The 25,253-nt window shown below is 44.1% G+C and overlaps 1 protein-coding gene across 5 annotated transcripts in view; it reads left to right on the top strand.

Annotated features, from left to right (window-relative positions):
- Positions 1 to 742: 742 nt before the first annotated feature.
- NR3C1 (nuclear receptor subfamily 3 group C member 1) overlaps positions 743 to 25,253 on the top strand; it is a 107,070-nt gene continuing 82,559 nt past the window's right edge. Inside the window, exons 1-2 of one of the 5 annotated variants that reach the window (XM_069971847.1) lie at positions 743 to 1,004; positions 3,180 to 4,370. In XM_069971847.1, coding sequence (XP_069827948.1) covers positions 3,193 to 4,370 — 1,178 coding nt within the window. In that variant the 5' untranslated portion in view covers positions 743 to 1,004; positions 3,180 to 3,192. Of the gene's footprint in view, positions 1,005 to 1,048; positions 1,288 to 1,359; positions 1,543 to 1,779; positions 1,819 to 2,285; positions 2,352 to 3,179; positions 4,371 to 25,253 lie in introns of those variants that run through there. The other 4 variants (XM_069971840.1, XM_069971856.1, XM_069971862.1 and 1 more) reach the window with 4 other exon arrangements.

Below are 25,253 nucleotides of genomic sequence, written 5' to 3'. Positions count from 1 at the left end.
AGCTCTCTCTCTTCCCCCCCGTGACAGCTCTCTCCCCCCCTCTCAATGACAGCTCTCCCCCCCCCCCTCAATGACAGCTCTCCCCCCCCCCCCAATGACAGCTCTCCCCCCCCCCCCTCAATGACAGCTCTCCCCCCCCCCCTCAATGACAGCTCTCCCCCCCCCCCCTCAATGACAGCTCTCCCCCCCCCCCCTCAATGACAGCTCTCCCCCCCCCCCCTCAATGACAGCTCTCCCCCCCCCCCCTCAATGACAGCTCTCCCCCCCCCCCCCCTCAATGACAGCTCTCCCCCCCCCCCCCTCAATGACAGCTCTCCCCCCCCCCCCTCAATGACAGCTCTCCCCCCCCCCCCCCTCAATGACAGCTCTCCCCCCCCCCCCTCAATGACAGCTCTCCCCCCCCCCCCCCTCAATGACAGCTCTCCCCCCCCCCCCTCAATGACAGCTCTCCCCCCCCCCCCTCAATGACAGCTCTCACCCCCCCCCCCCCCCCCCTCAATGACAGCTCTCACCCCCCCCCCCCCTCAATGACAGCTCTCACCCCCCCCCCCTCAATGACAGCTCTCCCCCCCCCCCTCAGTGACAGCTCTCTCTCTCTCTTCCCCCTCAGTGACACTGCTCTCTCCTCCCCCCCAGTCACAGCCGGGGCTCACACGTCCCTCTCCCGGGCTCCGGGTCCTCCGTGCGGAGAAGGAGGGCCGGGGAAGGCGCGGGGCTGTAGTTGCCGGTAGCAGCCAACAGGTTGCAGCGTTCCCCGCTCGCTCCTCCAGCCTCCCGTCCTCTCCCTTCCTCCCTCCTCTAGCTGCACGCAGAGCCCCCTCCGCCGGGCGGCCGCCCTCTACCTCTCTCCTCCCTACATGTCCGGGATAGGCGGCTCCCAAGCCCGAGGGCGCCTCTGCCGTCTGCACCGCGCACTGGAGCCGCTGTGAGCGCCGCACCGAGGGGGCACCGTCCAGCCACAGGAGACACCCGAGAGACATGCCCGGGGCGTGAGGCCGGGAGGAGTAAGTGTCAGCAGTGCGGGGCGGGGGCCGCCGGCAGGGGGAGGAGGAGAGCGCTGGAGGGCGGCGGGGACTGCTGGACGGAACAGCTGTGCAAACCGGAGACTCCGCCGCCGGGGACAGAGGCTGTGACGGGACGAGTCGGTCATGAGCCCGGGAAGACGCCGCTCACTCTTGTCCGTGTACACACGGTGCGCTGCCGCCGCTGGCTGCTGGGGAAGTTCCGTGCTGTCTGGGGCATGACGCCGAGCGGGAGCCGCTGATCGGACGCGACGTTACCGCACTCGTAAGTAGTCGCACAGCTCCAGGGGAACGAATGGCGGCTGAAGGGCAAACGCTTCCCCGTGTGCACGCGTGCTAAGCCGCCCGCCGCAAGTGACGCGGTACCGCGGGGCCACAACTTTATTCAGGGTAAATGTGGACGTCGCGTAACTTCCCCGCCGTGTGTGTACACGACCCCAGAGCTGACACCCCGGGCGCGGAGAACTTTCCCCCCCGCCTCCTCTAGTCCTAAGGGGCAGGACTCCCACCTCACCGCTCGGTGCGTATAACTACTAAACCATGCGGGCCTCCCGCCGTTGTGTAACCCACTACTGCTGGGAGTTGTAGTCCTCCAGCAGTAGCAGCTGCGGAGCCACAGGTTGCTGAGCCGTGACGTCACCGCGCGCTGATTCCCCCCGTGACGGAGGAGAAGCTGTTTGTTTCCTCCGAGCTGACAGCGGCCCGGGCTGGGGGGCGGGGCCCTGCGTGACGTCACGGACTCGCTGCGCGTATTAATAGACGCCCGTTGTGTACTGTACAGCGAGGGGCGGCTGCGGTAGGGTGTGTCTGCCCCGCAACAGGTCCCTGTGATCGGCGGGGAATGTGCGGTGTGACAGATAGTCGGTGTGGGGAAACTTTCACACTGTGGGATACAGCGTCATCTAATGTATCTGACTGTAGCTGTGTATGGGGAGGAGGCCACGTGACCGCCGAGTACAGTCACCAGGGCAGTCTGCTCAGCAGCACATTGTATAGGGGAGCAGTGTGACTGACTATTACAGGGAGAGGGACAGCAAAGGGGCAGTCATCTCAGGATATATATATATATATATATATATATATATATATATATATATACACACACACATATATATCCTGTCCCATACGTCAATGTTTCCCGACCTGCAGGCCTCCTGGAGAGTCTCAAGTTGTGGAATAATGATAGTTATCACTGGCTGGTGACTACAATGAAGCTGGTCAGATGATGGGAGTAGTGGTTATGAGGACGCGTGAGGTAGATCATCACTGGCTAATGACTACAATGAAGGTGGTCAGATGATGGGAGTTGTGGTTATGAGGAAGCGTGAGGTAAATCACTGTCTGAGGATGATGCTGAAGGCTTTCACGGCATGATGGGAGTTGTAGTTTTGCACCAGCTGTAGAGCCAGCACAGACTGGTTAACGCTGTGACACACTGGGAGGCTTATTCCATTGGACGCTGATTGATCCCTCAGTGAAGGAAACAGGAATGTATCTAACCTCCCCGGTCTTGTGTTTCTGTATATGTATCAATCTGATGGCATCAAGCAGCTGGGTGTATAGCTGATGGTTTAGCGGCAATCTGCCTGTATTATTCCCTATAGCGGGGCGGCATGCCGTCCGTGTACAGTATGGGAGATGAGGAAGTTGTGCTGTGCATGGGTAATCTTCCGTTAGTCACACAGCAGCACAATGTATGTTTGTCTCTCAGGGCCGGCTTCATGTACATCTTCTCCAGTAAAAGCTCCATTGTGTTTGAGTCATGAGATGAAAGCCACGAGGAAGAGACTGTATATAATGAATGTATCTCCATACGAATTGGCTGAAGTATAATAGCGTGCTGCTGGGAGCGTGGCATTGGCGCAGCATCTGCTTAGCATTGAGGACTGTGCCGGCTTTGGCTTCCACAAGGTTGTGTTGTGCAGGGTTAACGTTCCAGCCTCCCCGTGTGCACATACTTTCAGTATGCATCATTCCTATTACTAATATTGCAGTGATATCGCTCCCCCATTTGCTTTAAGTGTGTATCACTCATTCCAGGCAATGAAGAGTTAATCAGAGGCGACCATAGCACTGGTCAGGCTGTATATTTCAGGTTTGCCTTGTTTCGTGTTTGTTGGTTATTAACTCCACTTTTTTTTTTTGTTCACCTCTCAGACATCGGTACTCGATGGATCCCAAAGACCTGTTAAAGCCACCCAATGGATCTCAGTCTGTGAAGAGCGCACATTACAGCGACAAGACAGGGAACGTGATTGATATATTTACAAACTACAGAGGCGGAGCTTGCGTGAACATTGCTACATCTTGTGCAACACCACCTGCAGCACTGCCAGACACAAGACAGCAACAGCAGCAACAACAGCAACTGGCTGTCAGTGTGGACCCAGCGAATGGTTTGGGCAATGTGCCTCAGCCTGACCTGTCCAAGGCCGTCTCACTCTCAATGGGACTCTATATGGGGGAGCCAGACACAAAAGTAATGGGCAACGAACTTGGTTATACTCAGCAGGCTCCACTTGGAGTCCCCACGGCAGAAACCGATTTCAGGCTTTTGGAAGAGAGCATTGCCAGTCTTCAGGCAAAGCCACCTGTTCCCGATAAAGTGCCAGAGGGCTTTGAAGACAAAGGTGGCATCAAATGTGATATGTCTACCCAAGCAAGCCCTTCTGTACAGGGTCAGGGGGGCAGCATTGGGAGCAGCGTTGCCAAGTTGTATTCCAAAGACCAAAGCACCTTTGACCTTTTACAGGATCTAGACCTGCCCCCAGATTCCCCACGGGATAACAAGGGCAGTCCATGGGCATTGGACCCTATCTTTGAGGATGACACAGTTGGCTTGCTTTCTCCTTTGACCACTGATGATGATTTTCTTTTGAGGTCCGGTGCATTGACCGAGGACTGCAAACCTCTCCTCTTGCCGGATTGTACACCCAAAGCAGGTGATCGGGTAGGGGACTTACTACAGCCCAACCCTGAAATACATTTGTCTCACGTCAAGACTGAGAAAGAAGACTTTATAGAGCTGTGTACACCAGGGGTGGTGAAACAGGAAAAGTTTAGTCCTGTTTATTGCAGTGGTCCGTTTTCTGGATCTGGCCTATTTGGTAACAAAACATCAGCAATTTCTGTGCATGGCGTCAGCACTTCAGGGGGGCAAATGTACCACTATGACTTGAACGCTTCCCCCATGTCTCAGAAACCAGATCAGAAGCCAATTTTTACTTTGGGCACACAAATGTCCACCATTGCAGATCCTTGGAATAGGTGCCATGGGACTGGGGAGGACAGTACCCCGGGGAATGTAAATTACCCAGGCAGGCCTGTCTTTTCTAATGGCTACTCCAGGTAAGTCTGTGAAGTTGCTGTCACTGTCGTCTGTACATTTCCATTGTATTTTTACCATGTATGTATTTGTGAGGCCATAGTATAGGTAGATGGTGCCTGGTACAATGCAGCCATGCCTTGCTTTGTTTGATCCAAGCAGCGACTGGGTTAAAATTCTTAAATGGATTTGTTACCTGGTAAACGTCCAGTGCTCTGATCATGTTGTCGCTGAGAACTGGTTAATATTACACAGGAGAGATTGCACATAAAAGGCGCAGCCAGTTGTTTGTGTTCGCCGGTTGCTTCTCTTATAAAGTTTGGCAGTATATATCTTACTTGGTGACACTGCATTTTCCAAGGGATCAACCTTTGTTATATTTATCAAGGGCTGTGTTTCCAGGCCTCTGTGGTAATATTGATTCCATACATTATACATTACAGTGAATATGAATGGTCATGTATATGAAGAATAGAACACTAGATGGGAATTGAGTGCTATGGCCTGTATTTCCCCAACATCAGACATCCATAGTTGTTGTGGCATGGCTTTTTGATAGGCATCACTGTGCTGGCACACGGTTTGTTATTGTGAGGGCGGGTGTACAGAAACGACAGTGTGTTATAGAGCTGAAGTACAATAGTAAACAATGTGAAATATACACTTTCTAGTTGTTAAAAGTGAGGATTCTGGCAAGACAGGGTTAATCCTATTTCTATAGTTATTTCTATAGCTACATCTACAAAGTGGTGTGCCCAGGAATCCCTTGAATGCTCACAGGAGATTCCGTGGTATGAATGGATGAAAATAGAACTTGTTCTTCTTTATCATTGGTCTTTCTGAACTATGGTAGTACAATACAAATTGTGGCGTCTCCAAGTCATCTCTTAAAGGGATATTCCCACTTTTACATTCATGGCCCATAAGTCTGTGCAAATACAACTAACTGACTCAAATGAATGTGTTGAGCGGACTTGCTGAACTGTTTGGGTTCAGCAGCGTTCTCTGAACCTGACCACAGGGCGTTTGACTCCGGGTGGCTGGAGAAGTTGGATGCTGCCCTAGGGAGTCCTGAAAAACATGAATAAAGCCTATGGCTGTATCTATGTTTTTCTGACAGCCAAACAGTTCGGCAGGCCCACTCAACACTAGTCAAAACATAATACCCCATTCTATTGTGTGTTTGTTTTTTGTTTTTTTAACTATACTTTACAGTTTACCTGTGTGCACAGGAGAGAGCAGGTTGCACCTTAGTACCGTAGTTAGCAGTCAGTCATATGATCTATAGTGCTGGGCTGCTCTTTCTGCAAACATACATTTGGAGTTGTAAGAGAATTGTGGGATAACCAGTAAGGGGTAAAGGTTAGTGAGTGTGTATTCACCATATCTGGGTGGGCCTGAAAGAATATTGCAAATAACAGCCTTGTTTCAGAAGCAAGGGATGTTGGGGAAAAACCCTTTTTGTGGGTTAATTTTTTTTGTGCAAAATGTTGGCGTGGATTCAAAATAAATAGGAAATATAAAGGAAAAAACTTCTTTCTTTACTTCTTTGTAGATTCACCTTTGTCTTGTATTTCCGAGTGTAAAATTTGTCTTTAATAGCCTAGAAGAACTTGAATGGCATGACATCTGCTTCTCACAGTGATCCAGCAATGCAAACTCTTTTATTGTTCAGTCTAAGGAAACTTCAAGCCACTTTGCAAATTTCAGTTCACAATCACCTGCTGTTTGGGGCCACAGCACATGGACAGATCAGTGTGTCTGTATGGTAACACAGTGTGTAGTCTGATGCCACAGGCAGTCTCCACTACTTCCCATAGACTTAAATGGACCAAATGTTTCCTTAGTCCTACACACACAGTCTAATTTTGACTATATCAAGTCAGTTTCCCAAACCCATACCCTACATTTGACTTATAGGTCTGAGCATACCTTTTGGATGTACAGCCTCACAGAGCCCTGAAAATATCATGTGAATGAGGGCTAAGCTATATGATTGCAAATGTGTACATAGCCTTAATTTTAGTAAATTGGAGACGTAAGTTGGAAAACTTTCATAGAACACAGGATGCTGAGATCCTTTGCACTGTTCTCATTGAAAGGATTGGCCACTTTATAGTAAAATAGTTCAGTGTATAGTATTAGTAACTGTACTCACTGTATATACTGTCAGCAGCTCCCTGTAAGAGCTAAAATCTGTGCTGCCCTGCTCTAGGGTGAGTCTGTCTATAAGACCGACATGGAGGAGCATGTGACCATGCCACGCCCCCCCCCAGTGTCCACCACTGAGCCTGTATATGTTTATGGAGGACACAGAGGGCGGGGCATGGTCCTATGCTCCTCCATGTCGGCCATCTTAAGGACATACTCACCGCAGAGCAGGGTAGCACAGCCTGGAGGAGGGGAGTCTTATTTTAGCTCTTTGAGGCATAGGGAGCTGCTGTCCGTATATATAGGCAATAGGCAAATGGGGCTGTTTGTGAAGTGGGGATAGTACTACCACCCTCAGTTCACCCTCAGAATATTGGGGTAGGAGTCTGCAGTGACGTCACTTACTCTGGCTTTTCATCACTGCAGAGTGTTGGATGAATATCTGAGGAGGCGGCGGTGACCAGCAGCGGGGATTGTGCGCTTAGGGCTGTAGTACCACCCCAGTACACCAAACTGCCTAACTTACATATTGATAAAATGGAAGATTCAACACCAACAGTGCTTAGGGTGACGGTAAGAAAATGACAGTCTTAGTGTGCCCTGCTCTGTGGAAACATAACAGCAGGTTAGCGTCTTCTCATCTGTTGCTTGTTTCCCTTTAAATGTGTCATCACTGCCTCTTAGAAAAGTACTTGTGTTGTTCATAGCAACCATCATAGCCAAGGTTTAATTTCCATGCAATTTAGAGAATAAGAATAGAACTGTGTCTTCTGTAGATAACAAGGCCATTTTCTCCGATGCCGGGCAGAAAGATTGGCTGTTGTAGGGATTTGTTGTGCTGATGGTATGACACTTGGCTACAAACATTTACTTACACAACATCCTCAATGTGGATTCTTCATATATGCTGCATGAATCATAAATTAGCATCAAGCTCGTAAATAATTAATCACTGACTATTTCAATCTGTTTGACCGGAGAATGATCTACTTGTTACTGATGTTTTAGGATCACATGTTGCAGTTTCATTGCAGCATTGTCAGGGTCCTGTTTGAACACAGCCTTATAGATTTGTTGTTAGCTTTTTGTGTCTATAGTTACTTTTCCAGTTTTAAAGTGGTTCTCTAGGCATGCAAAAGGTTTTACACTGGAGTGTGGTACTTTAAACTAAAAAAAATCCCCCGTCGAAGCAGTGGACAGCAGGGAACAGCAGCTGTGGGGGATCAGGACAGGTGAGTTTGGTTTCCTTTTTTATTTCAAAAGCTCCTCTGGTGTAATGGTGCGTTTACACAGAAAGATTTATCTGACAGATTTTGGATGCCAAAGCCAAGAATGGAATTGAAAAGAGGAGAAATCCCAGTCTTTCCTTTATGACCTGTTCCCTGTTTATAGTGTGTTCCTGGTTTTGGCTTCAAAGATCTGTCAGATAAATCTCTGTGTAAACGCACCATTATAGTGTGTTTAGACAGACAGATTTATCTGACAGATTTCTGAAGCCAAAGCCAGGCACAGACTATAAACGGAGAACATGTAATGAAGGAAAGACTGAGATTTCTCCTCTTCTCAAATATATTCCTGGCTTTGGCTTCAAAAATCTGTCTGACAAATCTATGTAAACACACCCTAAAACCTGTTGTATGGCCAGAAAACCCCTTTTATGGAACCCTTACACATTAGATTATGTTAATAAAAATGGATGATTTAAGCCACAATGATTGCCCAGTGAAAGGAAACAACGAGCTACTGTTTTAGATGAACTTTAACAAAATCAGGAAAGAAGTCTGCTGTGTTTAAAATTTTTATTCAGGGAAGATGTCCATGAACAACCTTTCAGGAAAGAATATCCCCTTTAGGCAAAACAGTGCAGACTTCAGTGAGTTTGGCTAAAGGCCCTATTCCACCAACAGATCTGACGAAAGATTATCTGCCAAAGATTTGAAGCCAAACCCAGAAGTGGATTTAAAAAGAGGAATAATCCAGTCTTTCCTTTATGACCTGTTCTCTGATTATAGTCCGTTCCTTGGTTTGGCTTCAAATCTTTGGCAGATAATCAAATCTGTTAGTGGAATAGGGCCTTAACTCTATAAAGTGTGTAGTGGCCTCTAGACTCTCCACTGACAAATATTGTAGACGAGAGAAGGATCGAGCATGCTGGATTTAATCTGCCAGGCCTTCTTGCTTTCAGAGAGGCAACAGCATGTTCCTCTTCTCACTATAGAGAGTACAAGTTCAGTTATGTTGAACGTGTATGTGAATGGGGAGAGCAGGAGATAGCTGTCCTAGAAAGATGGTTAATAAATGACATGGGGCAAAGGGCGAACAATCAATTTCCTTCTATTAATGGCCACTTTTATTAAAGTAAAGGAGATTTATTTTTTCTGTCTATGATGATGCGCTACAAAAAATGTGTGGTTCTGTCCAGACAGGATTGGTAAATCTTGGGTTGATTCATAAAATGTACTCCTTCCACCGTATACTTACCCAATATGCAGCTGCACAGAGTGGACACATTACACTTCAGGGATTTCCTGCCTTTCCTGTGTGAAAATGACCTCTGCTTGAAGTACACGTTGTACCATAGTTACTGATGTATTTCCTGGTAACTATAATGCAGGAAAATTCCAGAGAAATGCATTCTGCTGCTTGGCTCATGGTCTCAGCAGAACGTAGGTGGAGCACTGAGCTGCGTACACCATCTTAAGGCCACAAATATTAGTTTTTGTGTGAGAAATTAATAAGCAGTTGTATGCTGCAGAGACCACATGCCTCTTCCTCCTCCTCCTCCTCGCTCCTTCCCGGCTCAGCTTATTGCAAGACTGTTCCTGAGATATTGAGTGATTACCACATATCCAGTGGTGAATAGCTGTGTTTTATCTGTATTGGTGGATGGGGCTTGCAGGGCAGTATCACAGTGCTGGAGGCACGCACTCTAGACTGGGATTGCTTCAGAATAGTTATGTTTCTGGTGACGTTGCAAGACTTCTGTTGGAGGAGCAGTAAACAGTCTTGTGTTTACTAACCCGGGAAATAAGAGGGTCAAGTCGTTATATACGATTCTTACTGTCAGCTAGGTTAGGCCTGGGCTACTATGGAGCGGACTGCAGCTATCCAGCACTGCAAAAGTCTGTGTAGCCCTAGACCAGGCATGTCCAAAGTCCGTCCGGAGGGCCATTTGCGGCCCGCGTTCCGAACTTTTACGGCCCCCCAGGTATCCAGCTTGCTATTATCTGCCTGTGTTATAAAGCATATAGCATGTAGCATGTAAAATGGTCGGCCCTCGCACATGTTCACTTCATCAAATTTGGCACTCTTCGAAAAAAGTTTGGACATGCCTGCCCTAGACCTATTCTGAAGTATCACATGAAGAAATATTATACCAATAAGAGAGAAATGAGGAATATTTATTCGGCTACATGTTTGCTCCAGCAATTTAAAGCACCCCACCCCTCAACCCCCCGAGCGACAGATTCTCTTTAACCTTGGCAAATATTCAGATAAAAGCTTTACAAATCCCATAACAAGCTTATCATTGAGGTCTAACTGCTGGGACCCCAACGTTACCAAGAACAAAGGAAAATTGTCCTTTAAATGAATAGAGGGCTGAGTGTGTATGACCAGAACTCTGTTGTTTCTCTTTGGGGCTTCTGAGGAATGGTAGCAGCCCTTAGCAATGTTCGGTAGCACAATACAGTGAATGGATTAGTGGCCATGCACACGTTCTGCACTTTGTCCATTCTGGGAACAGTTTTATCCCTGTTCTCAGAACCACTGTGGGTCCTGGCGTTCAGACCCCCACCAGTGATCTTGGGGATGCCATAAAATGTGTTCCTATGTATACTGCAACATGCTCATTACGTAGCCAATAGCCGGTATAGGTTTCTTTTGCCCTAGATGAACGTTTAGTCTACTGCACTTTATGTCCCACAAATAATCTGTGTCCACATAAAACAGACCCAATGTAGTCATAAGTAGTCTAGGCAGGCTACACTGTGGTATATAGTACCCTGATATATACATGCAGTGTATAGCACTCAAATGAGGTTACAGGATTATTGTTGTGAGATCCATAGTGCAGAGGCAGCATACACACAGTACATGGCAGGCTGCCAGATATACCCACTGAGAAAGGAGCTGTGTATTTGTTATGTAACCCGCATACAGGAAACCAGATGCATTGTGAGAATCTTCATAAAAGCATTATCAAAAAAGAAACGAGGAACATAGGTTTTCCTGTCAAGAATACAATTCAGAAGCATGGATAAGTATGTTATCTGTATGTATCACCTCCCACAGACCCCTCTTTTATAGAGCACTATGTATCACCTCCCACAGACCCCTCTATTAGAGAGCACTATGTATCACCTCCCACAGACCCCTCTGTAAGAGAGCACTATGTATCACCTCCCACAGACCCCTCTTTTAGAGAGCACTATTTATCACCTCCCACAGACCCCTCTATTAGAGAGCACTATGTATCACCTCCCACAGACCCCTCTGTAAGAGAGCACTATGTATCACCTCCCACAGACCCCTCTTTTAGAGAGCACTATTTATCACCTCCCACAGACCCCTCTATTAGAGAGCACTATGTATCACCTCCCACAGACCCCTCTATTAGAGAGCACTATGTATTACCTCCCACAGACCCCTCTATTAGAGAGCACTATGTATCACCTCCCACAGACCCCTCTATTAGAGAGCACTATGTATCACCTCCCACAGACCCCTCTGTAAGAGAGCACTATGTATCACCTCCCACAGACCCCTCTTTTAGAGAGCACTATTTATCACCTCCCACAGACCCCTCTATTAGACAGCACTATGTATCACCTCCCACAGACCCCTCTATTAGAGAGCACTATGTATCACCTACCACAGACCCCTCTATTAGAGAGCACTATGTATCACCTCCCACAGACCCCTCTATTAGAGAGCACTATGTATCACATCCCACAGACCCCTCTATTAGAGAGCACTATGTATCACCTCCCACAGACCCCTCTATTAGAGAGCACTATGTATCACCTCCCACAGACCCCTCTATTAGAGAGCACTATGTATCACCTCCCACAGACCCCTCTGTAAGAGAGCACTATGTATCACCTCCCACAGACCCCTCTATTAGAGAGCACTATGTATCACCTCCCACAGACCCCTCTATTAGAGAGCCCTATGTATCACCTCCCACAGTCCCCTCTGTAAGAGAGCACTATGTATCACCTCCCACAGACCCCTCTATTAGAGAGCGCTATGTATCACCTCCCACAGACCCCTCTGTAAGAGAGCACTATGTATCACCTCCCACAGACCCCTCTATTAGAGAGCACTATGTATCACCTCCCACAGACCCCTCTATTAGAGAGCACTATGTATCACCTCCCACAGACCCCTCTATTAGAGAGCACTATGTATCACCTCCCACAGACCCCTCTGTAAGAAAGCACTATGTATCACCTCCCACAGACCCCTCTATTAGACAGCACTATGTATCACCTCCCACAGACCCCTCTATTAGGCTGGGTTCACACTGCGTTTTTGCAATCCTTTTTTTTTTTTTTTGCAAAAAGCGAATGCATTTGTGTGCATCCATTTTGATCCGTTTTTCCATTGACTTCCATTCTAAAAAAAAAAAACGGAGCAAAACGGACGCCTTTTTTTTTTTTTTGATGGACACAAAAACGATGCTGACACTATTTTTTTGTAAAAAAAAAAGATCCGCTAAACGTATGCTGAAAACACATAGGGCCACATGTATCACCCGGCGAATGGATGATTTTCGGCGGAAAGTGCCGATTTGCATCTTTTTTTTAAGCAAAAATGGCGGATTTGCGAATAAAATATTCGCAAATCGGCACTTTCCGCCGAGTACGCCAGGGGGCGGAGAGTGGGCGGAACGGAGGGCGCGGACTCAGAGTCCGCGCGATTTATCATCCGTTCCGCCAAAATGTACGCCGAAAACCTACTCCAGTCCTCAGCTGGCGTAGGTTTTCGGCGGTGCACACAGCACTCTGTTTTAAGAGCTCATTGGAGCATAGCCCTTACAGTAATAATTTTACAGCAGTTGTTCCAGCCGGGGGGGGCCCCCCCCCCAACCTGAGAATCGTAATAAGTGATGTCAGAAGAAGCGGATATGGAAGCTGTCTCAATGACCATGTGGTTCACAGAATAGTGAAACCAGCTATTCACATTTTCTTTTTACTCACACCCCTTGGGTAATAGCTTTGTGTTGTGATAAAACTATGAGATCATCAAGAAAGTGATATTTTAAGGAACTGGAAAGCTTGTTCTGTAGGGGTGTAAAGTTTACGTATGATAATGTTGGTGCACACACCGGGGTGCGAGGCTGGGATTTGATGGGATTCTGCTCCTGTAGGTTGTGCAGATAACCAGGATGTGTCTTTCAGGGCTGTTCAGTATGGACATTTCTACTACTTGCGTTAAAATATTTTTGCCACTCCTCACATATTACACAGTATACTTCTCTGTCTGACAGGCTTTCTTCCTCTCCGTTCTTATGAAATCTTATCGTAATTTTTACGGGAAAAAAACAATTTTCAAGTGTTTGAAAATCCTCTTGTTCCTTTGACATTGGATGGACTTTCTGAAATGGATCATTTCTATACTAATTTTTTGGAACACTATTATGGAGGCTGCCATCTTGTCTAAGCTTCATAAAAGTGTTCTGGTTCGGCAACTTCTCTGAACCCGAATGCTAGGAATATAATATTGTTTTCCAGGACTCACTAGGCCAACATCAAACCAATCTGGACACTTTCATGAAGTTCATTCAACACTTTTAGTGACCTTTACATAGTGTAAAGAGTTGAGTTATGTGGAACAGCTATCGTGTATACCTCTTTTATCCATATACTGGTGTCCCTTGTCACTGTATTCCTGTCTGTAGTAATAAGAGGAGCACTGCCGGGAAATGATCTGTACAGAACTGGAAGTAACAGCTTGGTTTTAGGTCTAGTGGCCAAAATGAAAACTGCAAGATTTCTGGAATATTTTATAATAAAGATAGGAAAATAAAAAATTAGCAAAAACACCAAAAAAAATCCTAAAAATATTTAACATAAAAACTTTATTTAAAGAATACATTGTGTGGTGACACATTTGCTTTTAGGGTGCCTTCACACATACCGACTAGCAGCAAAAAACTCGCTGCGAGCCGAGGTCCTGGAAGGCCCCTATCACTACATACAAGCAGTCGTCTGAAAGACCGCTGCGTGTATGTAATGCAGCCGCCCCCTTAACCCCTTCGGCTCCCGCACCGCTGTCTCCATACATTACCTGGCTCTGGCTGCACATGGCCCCGGCGTCTTGCTCTGCCGCCCAGCTAATCAGTGTGTTGCCCAGCCTCAGCCACTGATTGGCTGGGCGGCAGAGCGGTGCGGGAGCCGAAGGGGTTAAGGGGGCGGCTGCATTACATACACGCAGCGGTCTTTCAGACCACTGCTTGTATGTAGTGATAGGGGCCTTCCAGGACCTCGGCTGGTAGCAGAAACTCGCAGCGAGTTTTTTGCTGTGAGTCGGTATGTGTGAAGGCACCCTTAAAGCGAATGTACCATGTCACTACCAAAACATTTTTTACATCACCTAGTCAGTGCCAGCGCGTAGATCCGGTGGCAAAGTCCATTTTTGAAATCACTGCCTGGTTCCTGTCATCTATGCTGGTCTCTTGACATACAAATATGGGGGACGCAGCTCGACTTTATTCTGAAGGCTTCAGAATCAAGTGTTTAGGTAAGGAAGCGGTACATTTGCTTTAAGGAGCAGAGTTATAGTTTGAAATATAAAGTAAATGTATTAGATTACTACACTGCTTTCTTTGTTTTATTAGGGGATAGAAGGTGATTTCAGGTTTCAGTACAGGTCCCACAGTTTTCAGGGCCCATGTCCTAACCTTCCGAAGCTTGCCACATCATGACTGCTTTGTGCTTTATTACAACATCACTCCTTTATGGAGTATGTTGTCGTATAAATAATGGATAAACATTTATTATGAAATGTGGCTGGACCGGTCGCCCTAGTTTTGGTAAATCAGCACAGTATATTTCCGCTATATCACATAACAACTCTAGATTGAGGCACAAGAAACCACTTACTTGTGGATATACTTTTGTCATCTTGCCAGCCAGGCCACTTGGTCCCTCCTAGTTGGCTATTAGGATAGATTGTATATAGTTGCAGTGAGTGAGGTGGTCTGACTTATGTAATGCTGTGCTAATATAGATATATCCTGGTTAGTATTCCAGTAGGATCACTTGCAGCATGATGACTTGTGGGGCAGCTCTATCGGCATGTTCTGAGGCAAGATGGCCATCTGTTGCTTCAGACCCCAGATTCCATTAAAGAGCTTGATGTTAGCCCTGTCCAACCTGATATACAAGGACGTACAAACCAACGCTTCAATCTCTAGTTTTTCACTGTTAGGTTTACAGCGGAAGGCAAAATCCCCATGCAACAAAGGGCAGAATGGCTGATAGAGACACAGAAATGAGGGGCATATGTGGCAAACTGTTTCTATCCCCCAGAATTGTGTCCTCTCCCTAACAAGGCATGGTAGATGCTTCACTGTTAGCAGGCCTCTCTGAGCAGTATGTTTCCTGGTTATAAACTGATCCATTCCGACATTAAAATAACTTTATATGTGTTCATTTAGTGCTATGTGTTTTTCTTGAACCTGAATGCTTTATTTTATCATCCTTTTCTATGAAAGACGTACAGCTCGCCCACTAGTCGTGTGTTTACAGTAAAATAATCCCGGCTCCTTGTCCGCTTGTTCCCAAATATATATCAGCCTAATGATTTATTACTGCAGACACATGAACAAATTAGTCACGGAACAGGCTCTTACACTTCATGGAAAACCCAGGGCTGACAGAGTGTTGCTCGTGACCTTGCCAACTTTTTTTTTTTTCTCTCTATATAGAGCAGAGTAGGAAGCCGCCCAGAGCAAAAACTAATTGTGAGCCCCTGGTGATCTGCAGCGTGATGTTATACTTCACCATTATGTGGTGATATACGTGTCACCAGGGTGTCTTATGGTCAGTCACATGCTGACGGCCGCTTTAGATTTCCTTATTCCTTTATATCAGTAGTTATATAGATACAGATACATGGAGACAATAAGCCCTTTTACAATGTATGTAAAACACACCCACAACGTAGTCTCTACAGGCATGGAGTGTATAATTTCTAAAGGTGATGTCCTCAAATGCTCCATGTCTGGATTACAATTACCTTCTCAAGTGTTCTTGGTTTTGAGTGACGCTAAGTCAATTTTTATAGGCTTTATACTTTATATTGCCTTCACCCTCTCTCAAGCCACTCGCACACACCAGTGAAGCATTAAATGAAATACTGCTGTATGCTCATTACAATACTTCCCTCTGGATGTAAAGGCCAGAAGTGGATGTCCAGGCATTAGAAAACATTGACATCTTAACTGGATTATAGCAGACTTCAGAGCGCAGATTACTTTTATGTGCAGGAGTTACACTAAAACATTTCCATTTTTTTAGTATCCTACTTGTTATATACCGTACATTGTTCTTTCTAATAATCATGTTTATTAACTTGTATTTTTATAATATTATGTTTTGATCCTGACAAAACCTATCTCATAAATTCCTCTTTCATATTTTGTAGTCTTGCAATTTGGAAGGATCTGCCAGACTGAATGCTGGTCATAGAGGCTTCATTCATTTCTTGTATATAGCCCCAATAGTTAGTCTATTAAAGTCAATGGGCTGCAGGTACTAGTTGTCTTCACATATACCAACAACAAGATGTTTGGCAGATCCAGACAGTTTGTGAAATGGCAGCCATTTAACGTCTATGGCCAAGTATAGACAGTATGTGGACGATACAGCTGATGTTTCCTGATGCCAGTGCCTGGCAGCACTATGCCTCTGGTAATATCCTGCTTGTGGCCTCCTTTTAATGTATATGCCAGACAGAGTAGTTTAGGGCACATTATCTTTGGCTACTACCAGTGTAAAATATCCAGGATTACGGACTTCCTCCTTTGCGAGCTGTTTGGGTACATTACCTACATTCGGGATGGATTATTTTTATTTCCCTATTATGGAAGAGGGCTGCGTTCCCTAGGATTACACCCCGTAGTACAGCTCACAGAACTATTCGCTTAAAGAGAACCTGTTTGTCTTCTATGAGGACCACTACGGGGAGTACACGTGTGTGTGTGTTGAAATGGTTAACTTGCTGTAGTAGGTGCAGTGGACAGTGACTGTGGGTCCAGTGAACCTATTCATACCTAATATGCTTAATAGTGGAATCTCTCTTTTCACAAGCTTCTAATTGACAGGCACCAGCTACAGTTGTCAGAGTCACTAAAAGGCCTGTGGCCTTGACTTACTGTAGAAACCAGCAAACTCCTAACATTGGGTGTGGTCCCCGCACCTGTATGTGAAGGATAGGGTGAGCTTCGCACGCCACCGTGATGCAGACGTGTTCGTTAGAAGGAGAAATTAAAACTGGTTTGACGATTCTCCGTGCCAAGAAAGATCCTTTCTCGTCTGAAACAGAGAACTTATTATGATATGCTCACGTGTATTCTCAATTACTACTGGTAGATTTGGGGCTATTTCCCTAGGACTGTGTCTTAGCTGTTTCCCAGGATTAACAGATGGAGATGACGGCGAAAAAAATCCAGATAGATTTTTTGACCAATAGGGTTCTATTGGGCAAAGTCATCCTTCAGGGTTTTTCCTAAATGGTGTCCTTGCTGGAAAAATGGGCAAAAAAATTGTAGAACATGGAGACATCGGGAATTTTGGTCAGCTCCAGATGCACTGCTGACCACAGTGAGGACAGAACAGTCACTGGACTGAGTTCACACACACACAGGATTAGTCTGCGGCATGTTTTCGTGCAGATTTGCTGCTGCGGATATAATTGTGAATCTGTAGATTTAGAAAAAGGAAAAAAAGAATAAATAATATATACATATAGTACATTTGTCCTTTTATGGTTTGGTACTTTCATCGGTCCAACTGTGGATTTCATTCACCATCTGTGTATGGTGAAGTAAACATATCAAAACTAGTATATGGGCTAAGTGGCACGGTTATCCGTAACAGATGAAGAAGAAAGCGGAGACCCAATTAGTTACAATACTCGGTGAAACACTTAGAACGCCGTTTATTACACTGATAACAATTTTTATAGAATATTTATCAGATGCTTTGGCCCAAATTTATCAACTTTGGACAAAGATTTGTCTGTTTTTTTTTCGTCTCGGATAGATAGCGACCAATCACGGGTCATTTTAAAGTGCTGAGATGGGTTACTTGCTATCTGAGATAAAACCACACACATTTATGTCTGAGAAATCTGAGCCTTTGCGCTTGTTACTAAACTTTAGCTTCAAGGTCTATGCTTCTGATGTCACTCGCTTATATTTTAGATACCCTTCTGTACCCTATACCAGTGTTCGGCCACCTGTGACTTTCCAGCTGCCTTTATTGGCAACAAAAACATCTTCCGTCGGCCATGAAACACACGTGTACGCCGAGAGGGACTACACAATAGCTCCATTGTTTTGATCTTTTGCTCTTAGTGGGGCCTGTGACCCTGGAACATAGATAGAAAATGCACAATTCAGATTCCTCAGAGAGAATTGAATGAAGATAGCCATCCAGTGATTGCCATAGAAACAACACATAAAGACCGCTGCAGAGAAACCAGCTTATGGAAGATTTACTACCTTTTCTTGCATATAGAAGGTTGTCATGGACTAATTTTTTGGCAATGGAGCTCTATGATAAATGCATTTCTATATGTCCTATTGCCAATATTTATAGTGCTCCTTTGCCACCATAGTTTCCTTTAAACGTTTACGTGTTGTCTCAATGGGTTTCCAAACACCCGCATTTTTGCTGGAGTAAGGAGTCATTTTTGGAAAATAAAGTGATTCACAAATATGTTACAGAACACACAGGTTATCACTTAGACGGAAGCAGTTCGAAACAACAGTAACCATTTAGCACATTAAGATGTATTTCCCCCCCTTTATCAATCATTTATAAGGTAATCTACTAAGGATCAGCATTATGCACTGAGCCTTTACAGGGTACACCATGCATATTTACAGCTGTTTTGGTAGCATCTACATAAACAAGAACACTGGATACATACACATTTTTCTGTGAAGATAAGACTTTCGATCCAGTTACTATTGTGAAATTTTCTAAACTCATGTGAAAAAATTCCATTACATCACTCTTCATACTTTATAAGAATACTGTGCTTCCACACTGAAGCACAGCCACAGTAACTCTAGGTTTGTGAAATGGGCGCAGGGTGTACACCTTTAGGCACCTATATTCACCCTGAGGATTTTACTGTGTGTGCCAAGAGTAGTTTGAAGGGAGGCCCAGTGATGGCACATATTAAAGGTTTTGGCTTTTATTCTAACTGGGGGATACTCTTTAATACTCTAAAAAATATTTCTGATAACTGTGACCTGACCAGTCTCCTAAAGGGGTACTCGAGAGAAACAAAAACCTGTTTTCAAATCACCTGCTGCCAAAAGGTTATACAGATTTGTAAATTACATCTGTTTAAATAACTCAAGCCTTTGAGTACTTATCAGCTGCTGTATGTCCTGCAGCTAGTGGTGTATATTTTCCAGTTTGACACAGTGCTCTCTGCTGCCATCTCTGTCAGACTGGAAAGAATACACCACTTCTTGCAGGACTGATAAGTACTGGAAGACTTTTTAAATCTGTACAGCTTTTTAGCTCCAGTTGATTTTAAAATAGTTTTTTATTCCCGTCCATAGTACCCCTTTAAGGTGGCAGCAAATCCTTGTCATGTTGGACACAAACAGCACCCAATGGACCACAACGGTCTGTCAGGTTTCTGGTATGGTTAGTGGCTGTGGCGTTGTCCAGGTCTTCGGTACAGTAGAACATGCTAAAGTATACTTCTCACCCTTGTCCTCATATGTAGTGGAACCCTGTGGATTTTAAGAGAATGAATGCTGTGGGTACCATTACTCTAGAATCAGCACATGTCCCAGTCTCTTGTCATCCCTTTAGCTCTTCTAAAAAGCATTGCAGTTCTTTGCAGCATCGCAGCAGTATTTTTACCCGTGACTGGTGGATTTACAGTGACTGTGTCATGAGCCAAGGTGGCAATTATCAGCCTGTAATAAAACACTCTTCTCTCTGGCACCTTGTCAGGATGATTTTCTACTTCCTGGTCCAGGTGACCTTGGGAATGATCATTCTAGTGGTGCTCCGGAGGCCAAAGTAAGAGTAATGGGGAGCATGAGTGCAGGGCAACATATGTCATGTCAAGGTTTGAGGGGTATGGAGGATAACGTGTGCTCTTCTATCAATCAATATCTGTTTCTAGTATTGAGGCATTTTTCCTCAACACACATCTCAATTACTGGAGATGACCACATTACAAAAGAGCCAAGAAATAAAAGTCGTTTGAGATTAATAACGTATTGTATATAATAACTTGTTTAGTTTTATTAATAGGAAAGGAGCAAAACTGTACAGCTTGTGTGGTAGAGGCACAGTTGTACATTCAGATGGGGATAATGCTGCTAATTGTTACCTGTACTAGTGAATTTTGCTGCAGATTTCACCCTTAATGGTGCGTTCACACCTACAGGATCTGCAGCTGATTTTCTGCAGCAGATTTCAGTTAAATAACTGAACACCGCATCAGATTTGATGCTGTGTTCAGTTATTTAACTGAAATCTGCTGCAGAAAATCAGCTGCAGATCCTGTAGGTGTGAACGCACCCTAATGGTGTGAAATTCACAATGAGAATCCACAACAGAAATTGTATAGAATGTGCACCACTGAAGAAAAATCCCATAACTTTCTACAGGCTTAATGTAAGCAAAAGTTTGCTATCGGGATACAATTATGTGATGATATATATGAGGTATAGGGAACCATTGAAAATACAGTCTAATCTGCAGGTATAAAATAATGGAGCAAGAGGAGCAGAGCAGATTGATATATAGTTTTTTTCGGAAAAGTTCTAGGATAATTTGTCATTTGTTCATGTAAATCTCTGTTCGATCTAGGCTAAGAAGTCAAGGGGGCGGTCTTCAGTGATTGACATCTCTCTATACACAGCAGTATATGTATATTTATATCAATCTGCTCAGCTCCTACTGTTCTGTAATGTGATACCTGCAGATTTTAATTTGACAGATTCCCATTACCTTATTGGCATATATTTTGCAAAATTGTTTCCTTTTCCCTAAAAAAAAAAATTAAGCCAATGTCAAACGTAATATGAAAGGGGATACAAATTTTATAGACATTTCTGTACATTAAAAATAATACATTTACAACATGACATCATACATACTTATAGCTTCTTGATTCTCCAGTCATATTGTCTTGCTGCTGTGGTTTTCTGTATGGCAGAATACACTATTCTTGCCACTCTATGCTCTTTTCTGAAAATGACTGGAAGAACATGTTTACCCTTTGGCCTAGGGATGCCTTCAATTTAACGCAAATGTGGCATCGGGTACATCATTTTAGGATTTTTGCATCGGCCCAGCCTAAGGCCCTGGAGGCAGGTTCTGATGCCCCAAGTGTAACGATCGTCCCTCCCCTCTGTGACAAGGCTCCGTTAGAATCAATATAGATGCATAACCGAGGGGAGGGACGATCGCCACACTGGAGGTGGGTGGGCCGACCTCCAGTGCTTCAGGCCGGGCCGAGGTCTGGGAATAGACCGACATCATGCGCGGGAACTAGGCCGCGGTTCAAAAAAAGAACCCCGGCACCAGCATCCCCGTGCCAGCACCAGTCTATTAATGTAAAAATCTTAAAGCTATGTACCTGATGGTACATTTGCTTTAAGGAGGTACTGTCATCTATCCTAACCATATAGAAACATAGAATATTGTCTGTAGAAAAAGACCACTGGGTTCATCTAGTCCATCTACTCATGTAGTCTGCCCTTTTAGTACCACTAAATGTAGTGGAATGCTGTAAAGCCACACCTTTTCTTGTATTGTCAGCCACTGGTTACAATGTAATATACACAAAACTAAATAAAAGAGTAAAAAAGGAAGAAAACCGTTAATATGTTTATAAACAACAGAAAATGCATAGGTATGTACTTCCAGTTCAAAGAATCATTTAGAAACCAAATGTTTCCTTGCATAAAGTCAGTGGCTTTTTTTAAATGAATTTAAAGGGGGTAGACCAAATGTTTTTCTATTTAACTGTGCTACCATACAGTTCAATAGTCAATGACAGGATAAGATTGATCTACACATACTGTCCAATATTGTGATTTACCAACTTGGCTGCTCAGGGTATTGACCTACTGAAGTTACTGGATTTATCTACTTAAAATGTGATTAAGCAAATAGCTTTCCAGAGTGCTATGTTTAGATTTATAGCTTTATAAGATCTATCAACTGGACGCCGCTTGTTGTCTTACAGGCTATTTAACCTTACGTGAGGGTAGGACAAATCCTGGAGACACAATGACAAAGCCCATAAAGATTTTCTGTTGATATTCTTATAACTAGGACACTAGGCCTTATTCATGTAATACTGATTTTGTGCAGTTTTTTTTATAAGCTAAAATTAAGATTGGGCTCAGAAAATTTAAACACAGAAGGATGCTGGTTTTATACATGGCATTTTTTTTTTTTAGAAAACAGCCACTGTAGTTTTTTGAGCTAATGCAGTAGTAGATCCAGCAGGTAGGAGACACATAAGCGCTTCCTTTATTTTACTTTTACTTTTATTTTACTTTTACTTTACTTTACTTTACTTTTACATTACTTTGAGTCCACTTTTGGTTTTGACTCAAAAACTTTCCAAAAAACTGCCATGTGTGAAACCAGCAGAAATGTGCATGTTTTTTTGTCATTCTACTTAAAGTGTCACTGTCGTTATAACTTTCAAAATATAAATGGGCAGTAGATTATATGTAAAGCAATTTTGCAATTTACATTTATTATTTTTAGTTATGCTGTAAAACAAAGCTATACTTACCAGAAATCCAGGTCCAGTCTCCTGAGGGCAGATTTTTAGTCTTAGGCCGGCTGAATAAAAGAAATTTTACACATAAAGTTACGTCCATTACAGTGCATCTTGGCTCAATGAGTCCATCAATGAAATGACTTCACTGTGAGTGCAGATGACTGGAACTTTGTATTTTAGTCTCGTTTTTTCAACCAGCACAAGATACTAAAATTAAAACGTAATTTTTTTTATCTTTATATCTCATCCCCTGTTGATTTAGAGTTTGAAAGTTATAAGGACAATGACACTTTAAAGTTTTACTTAGAAAAAACATGGCCTAATAAAATTAACCTAGCTCCTGAAATGATTGAACTGGTTCCTCCAGGAATTTCTCCACCCTAACCGTCCTATTTTTAGAAATTAAAGAAAAAAATGGCAGGATCTGACCGATGGCACTATAGAGGGAGTCTTTCTTCACAGCTCTGTTACATACTTGACCTTTTTATGTATAGCATGTCATTCTCAGAAGAAAGAGAAAATCCAAGCACCTTCTTGGTAAGGAATATTTGATTTGCTCATCACGATGCAGATCGCAGGTGGTGTGCCTTTCACAGTCCTCCGGTAATCATGTTTTCTTGGAAACTGCTCCCTCTCCATGAGAGCCTGGGCTTTCTGCTCCGCACTAACAAAAGATCCCAGGGAAACGGCTCGGCACTAATTGCTAACACGAAGGAGGGAAAAGGGATTCTTTGCTGTTGTGTGGGTGGAATCTGTAGTCAATAGCTTGAAATGTATGACATTGAAACATATTTTTTACTTCTTTTTTTTTGTAGTGGTGTTTTATAACTGGATGAAATAGTTAAAAGCCCTTTTACTTTGGAAACTTGGTTTAATGCTTGGTATTTGCATAGGTCCTAGTAATTGTAGTAAGGACAGGCCTCTTACACATGGCATGTGTATGTTAGGCCTGCGTTCACACTACGTATATTTCAGTCAGTATATGTATATTTCAGTCAGTATATTTCAGTCAGTATTGCAACCAAAACCAGGAGTGGATTAAAAACACAGAAAGGATCTGTTTACACAATGTTGAAATTGAGTGGATGGCCGCCATTTAATGGCAAATATTTGCTGTTATTTTAGAACAACGGCCGTTATATTGAAATAATGGCAGTTATTTACTGTTATATGGCGGCCATCCACTCAATTTGAACATTGTGTGAACAGATCCTTTCTGGGTTTTCAATCCACTCCTGGTTTTGGTTGCTATGAGGACCTGACATGAGGACCAAATACAGCCTGAAATATACATAGTGTGAACTCAGCCTAGAGCTGTACTGCGGAGAATCACTCCTATTTAGGCATCGAACAAAAAAATTTAGGGCCCTATTACACCAACAGATTATTTGACAGATTTTTTTAACCCCTTAAGGTCAAAGCCAATTTTCGTTTTTGCACTTTTGCTTTTTCCACTTTATGTTTATAAGTCCATAGCGCTTGCATTTTTTCACCGTATATGACGAATATGAGCGCTTATTTTTTGCAAAACCAATTGTACTTTTCAATGACAAGCATTATTTTTCTGTAACATATGCTGCGAAACCAGGAAAAAAATCATTTGCGCTGTCAAATTGAAAAAAAAGGAATTTGTTTTGATTTCGGGGAGTTTTGCATTTACGCCGTTCGCCCTATGGTAAAACTGACTGGTTATGCATGTTCCTCAAGTCGTTACGATTACAACGATATCGATATATAACATGTATAACTTTTTTCTTTTATCTTATCTGTAAAAAATTCAAACCATTGTTAACAGATATATGTCTATGGGGCTGTGTAATTTTTTGCGCCATGATGTGTTCTTTCTATCGGTACCTTGATTGCGCATATACGACTTTTTGATCATTTTTTATTACATTTTTTCTGGATTTGATGCGACCAAAAATGCGCAATTTTGCACTTTGGAATTTTTTTGTGCTTACGCCGTTTACCGTGCAAGATCAGGAATGTGATAAATTAATAGTTCGGGCGATTACGCATGCATCGATACTAAATATGTTTATTTATTTGTTTATTTATATTTATAAAATGGGAAAAGGGGGGTGATTTGGACTTTTAATGGGGGAGGGGATTTTTTATTAATAAAAAAACATTTTTACTTTTATTTTTACTTTAACTAGAAGTCCCCCTGGGGGACTTGTATATAAACAGCACTGATCTCTCATAGAGATTAATGCTGTGTATATACACAGCATAGGCCATAGCAATCTATTGCCGAGCCGGGATCAGGGATGAGGCCCGGCATGGGCAGAAGAACGGATCTCTCCCCCCCCCCCCCCCCCAGGTTTGACGGCTGCACTTAGAGGCTTAATTAGCCGGCGCGGCAACGGGACCCGCGCCGGCTAATAGAGCCAGTGCCCAGCTGCACATGCAAGCCGGGATCACCGGGACCCCGCTCTGAACACCTCCCGCGGCACCATGATGTATCAGATACAGCATGGGTCGCTAAGGGGTTAAAGGAAACCTGTCACCCCGACCCCCGGTGAAGCCCCTTATATTTACCCCTTCCTCGAAGTCCCGACCCTGTCCCGCCGCAGAAAAATCCCCGTCGGAAGCTGTGCGCGCGCTCACCAGAGATGAGTCTGACGCCCATAAAGAATGACTGCTCCAGGATTTCTTGGCGGCGGGACGGGGCCCGGGCCCGGGACTTCGAGGTGGGGGTAAGTATAAGGGGCTGCACTGGGAGGTTCGGGCGGGCTTCA

This window comes from Dendropsophus ebraccatus, chromosome 1 (assembly GCF_027789765.1).
Source record: "Dendropsophus ebraccatus isolate aDenEbr1 chromosome 1, aDenEbr1.pat, whole genome shotgun sequence".
Taxonomy (NCBI): domain Eukaryota; kingdom Metazoa; phylum Chordata; class Amphibia; order Anura; family Hylidae; genus Dendropsophus; species Dendropsophus ebraccatus.
The sequence above is the reverse complement of the archived record's forward strand: the minus strand, read 5'-3'. Positions and strand labels throughout refer to the sequence as shown.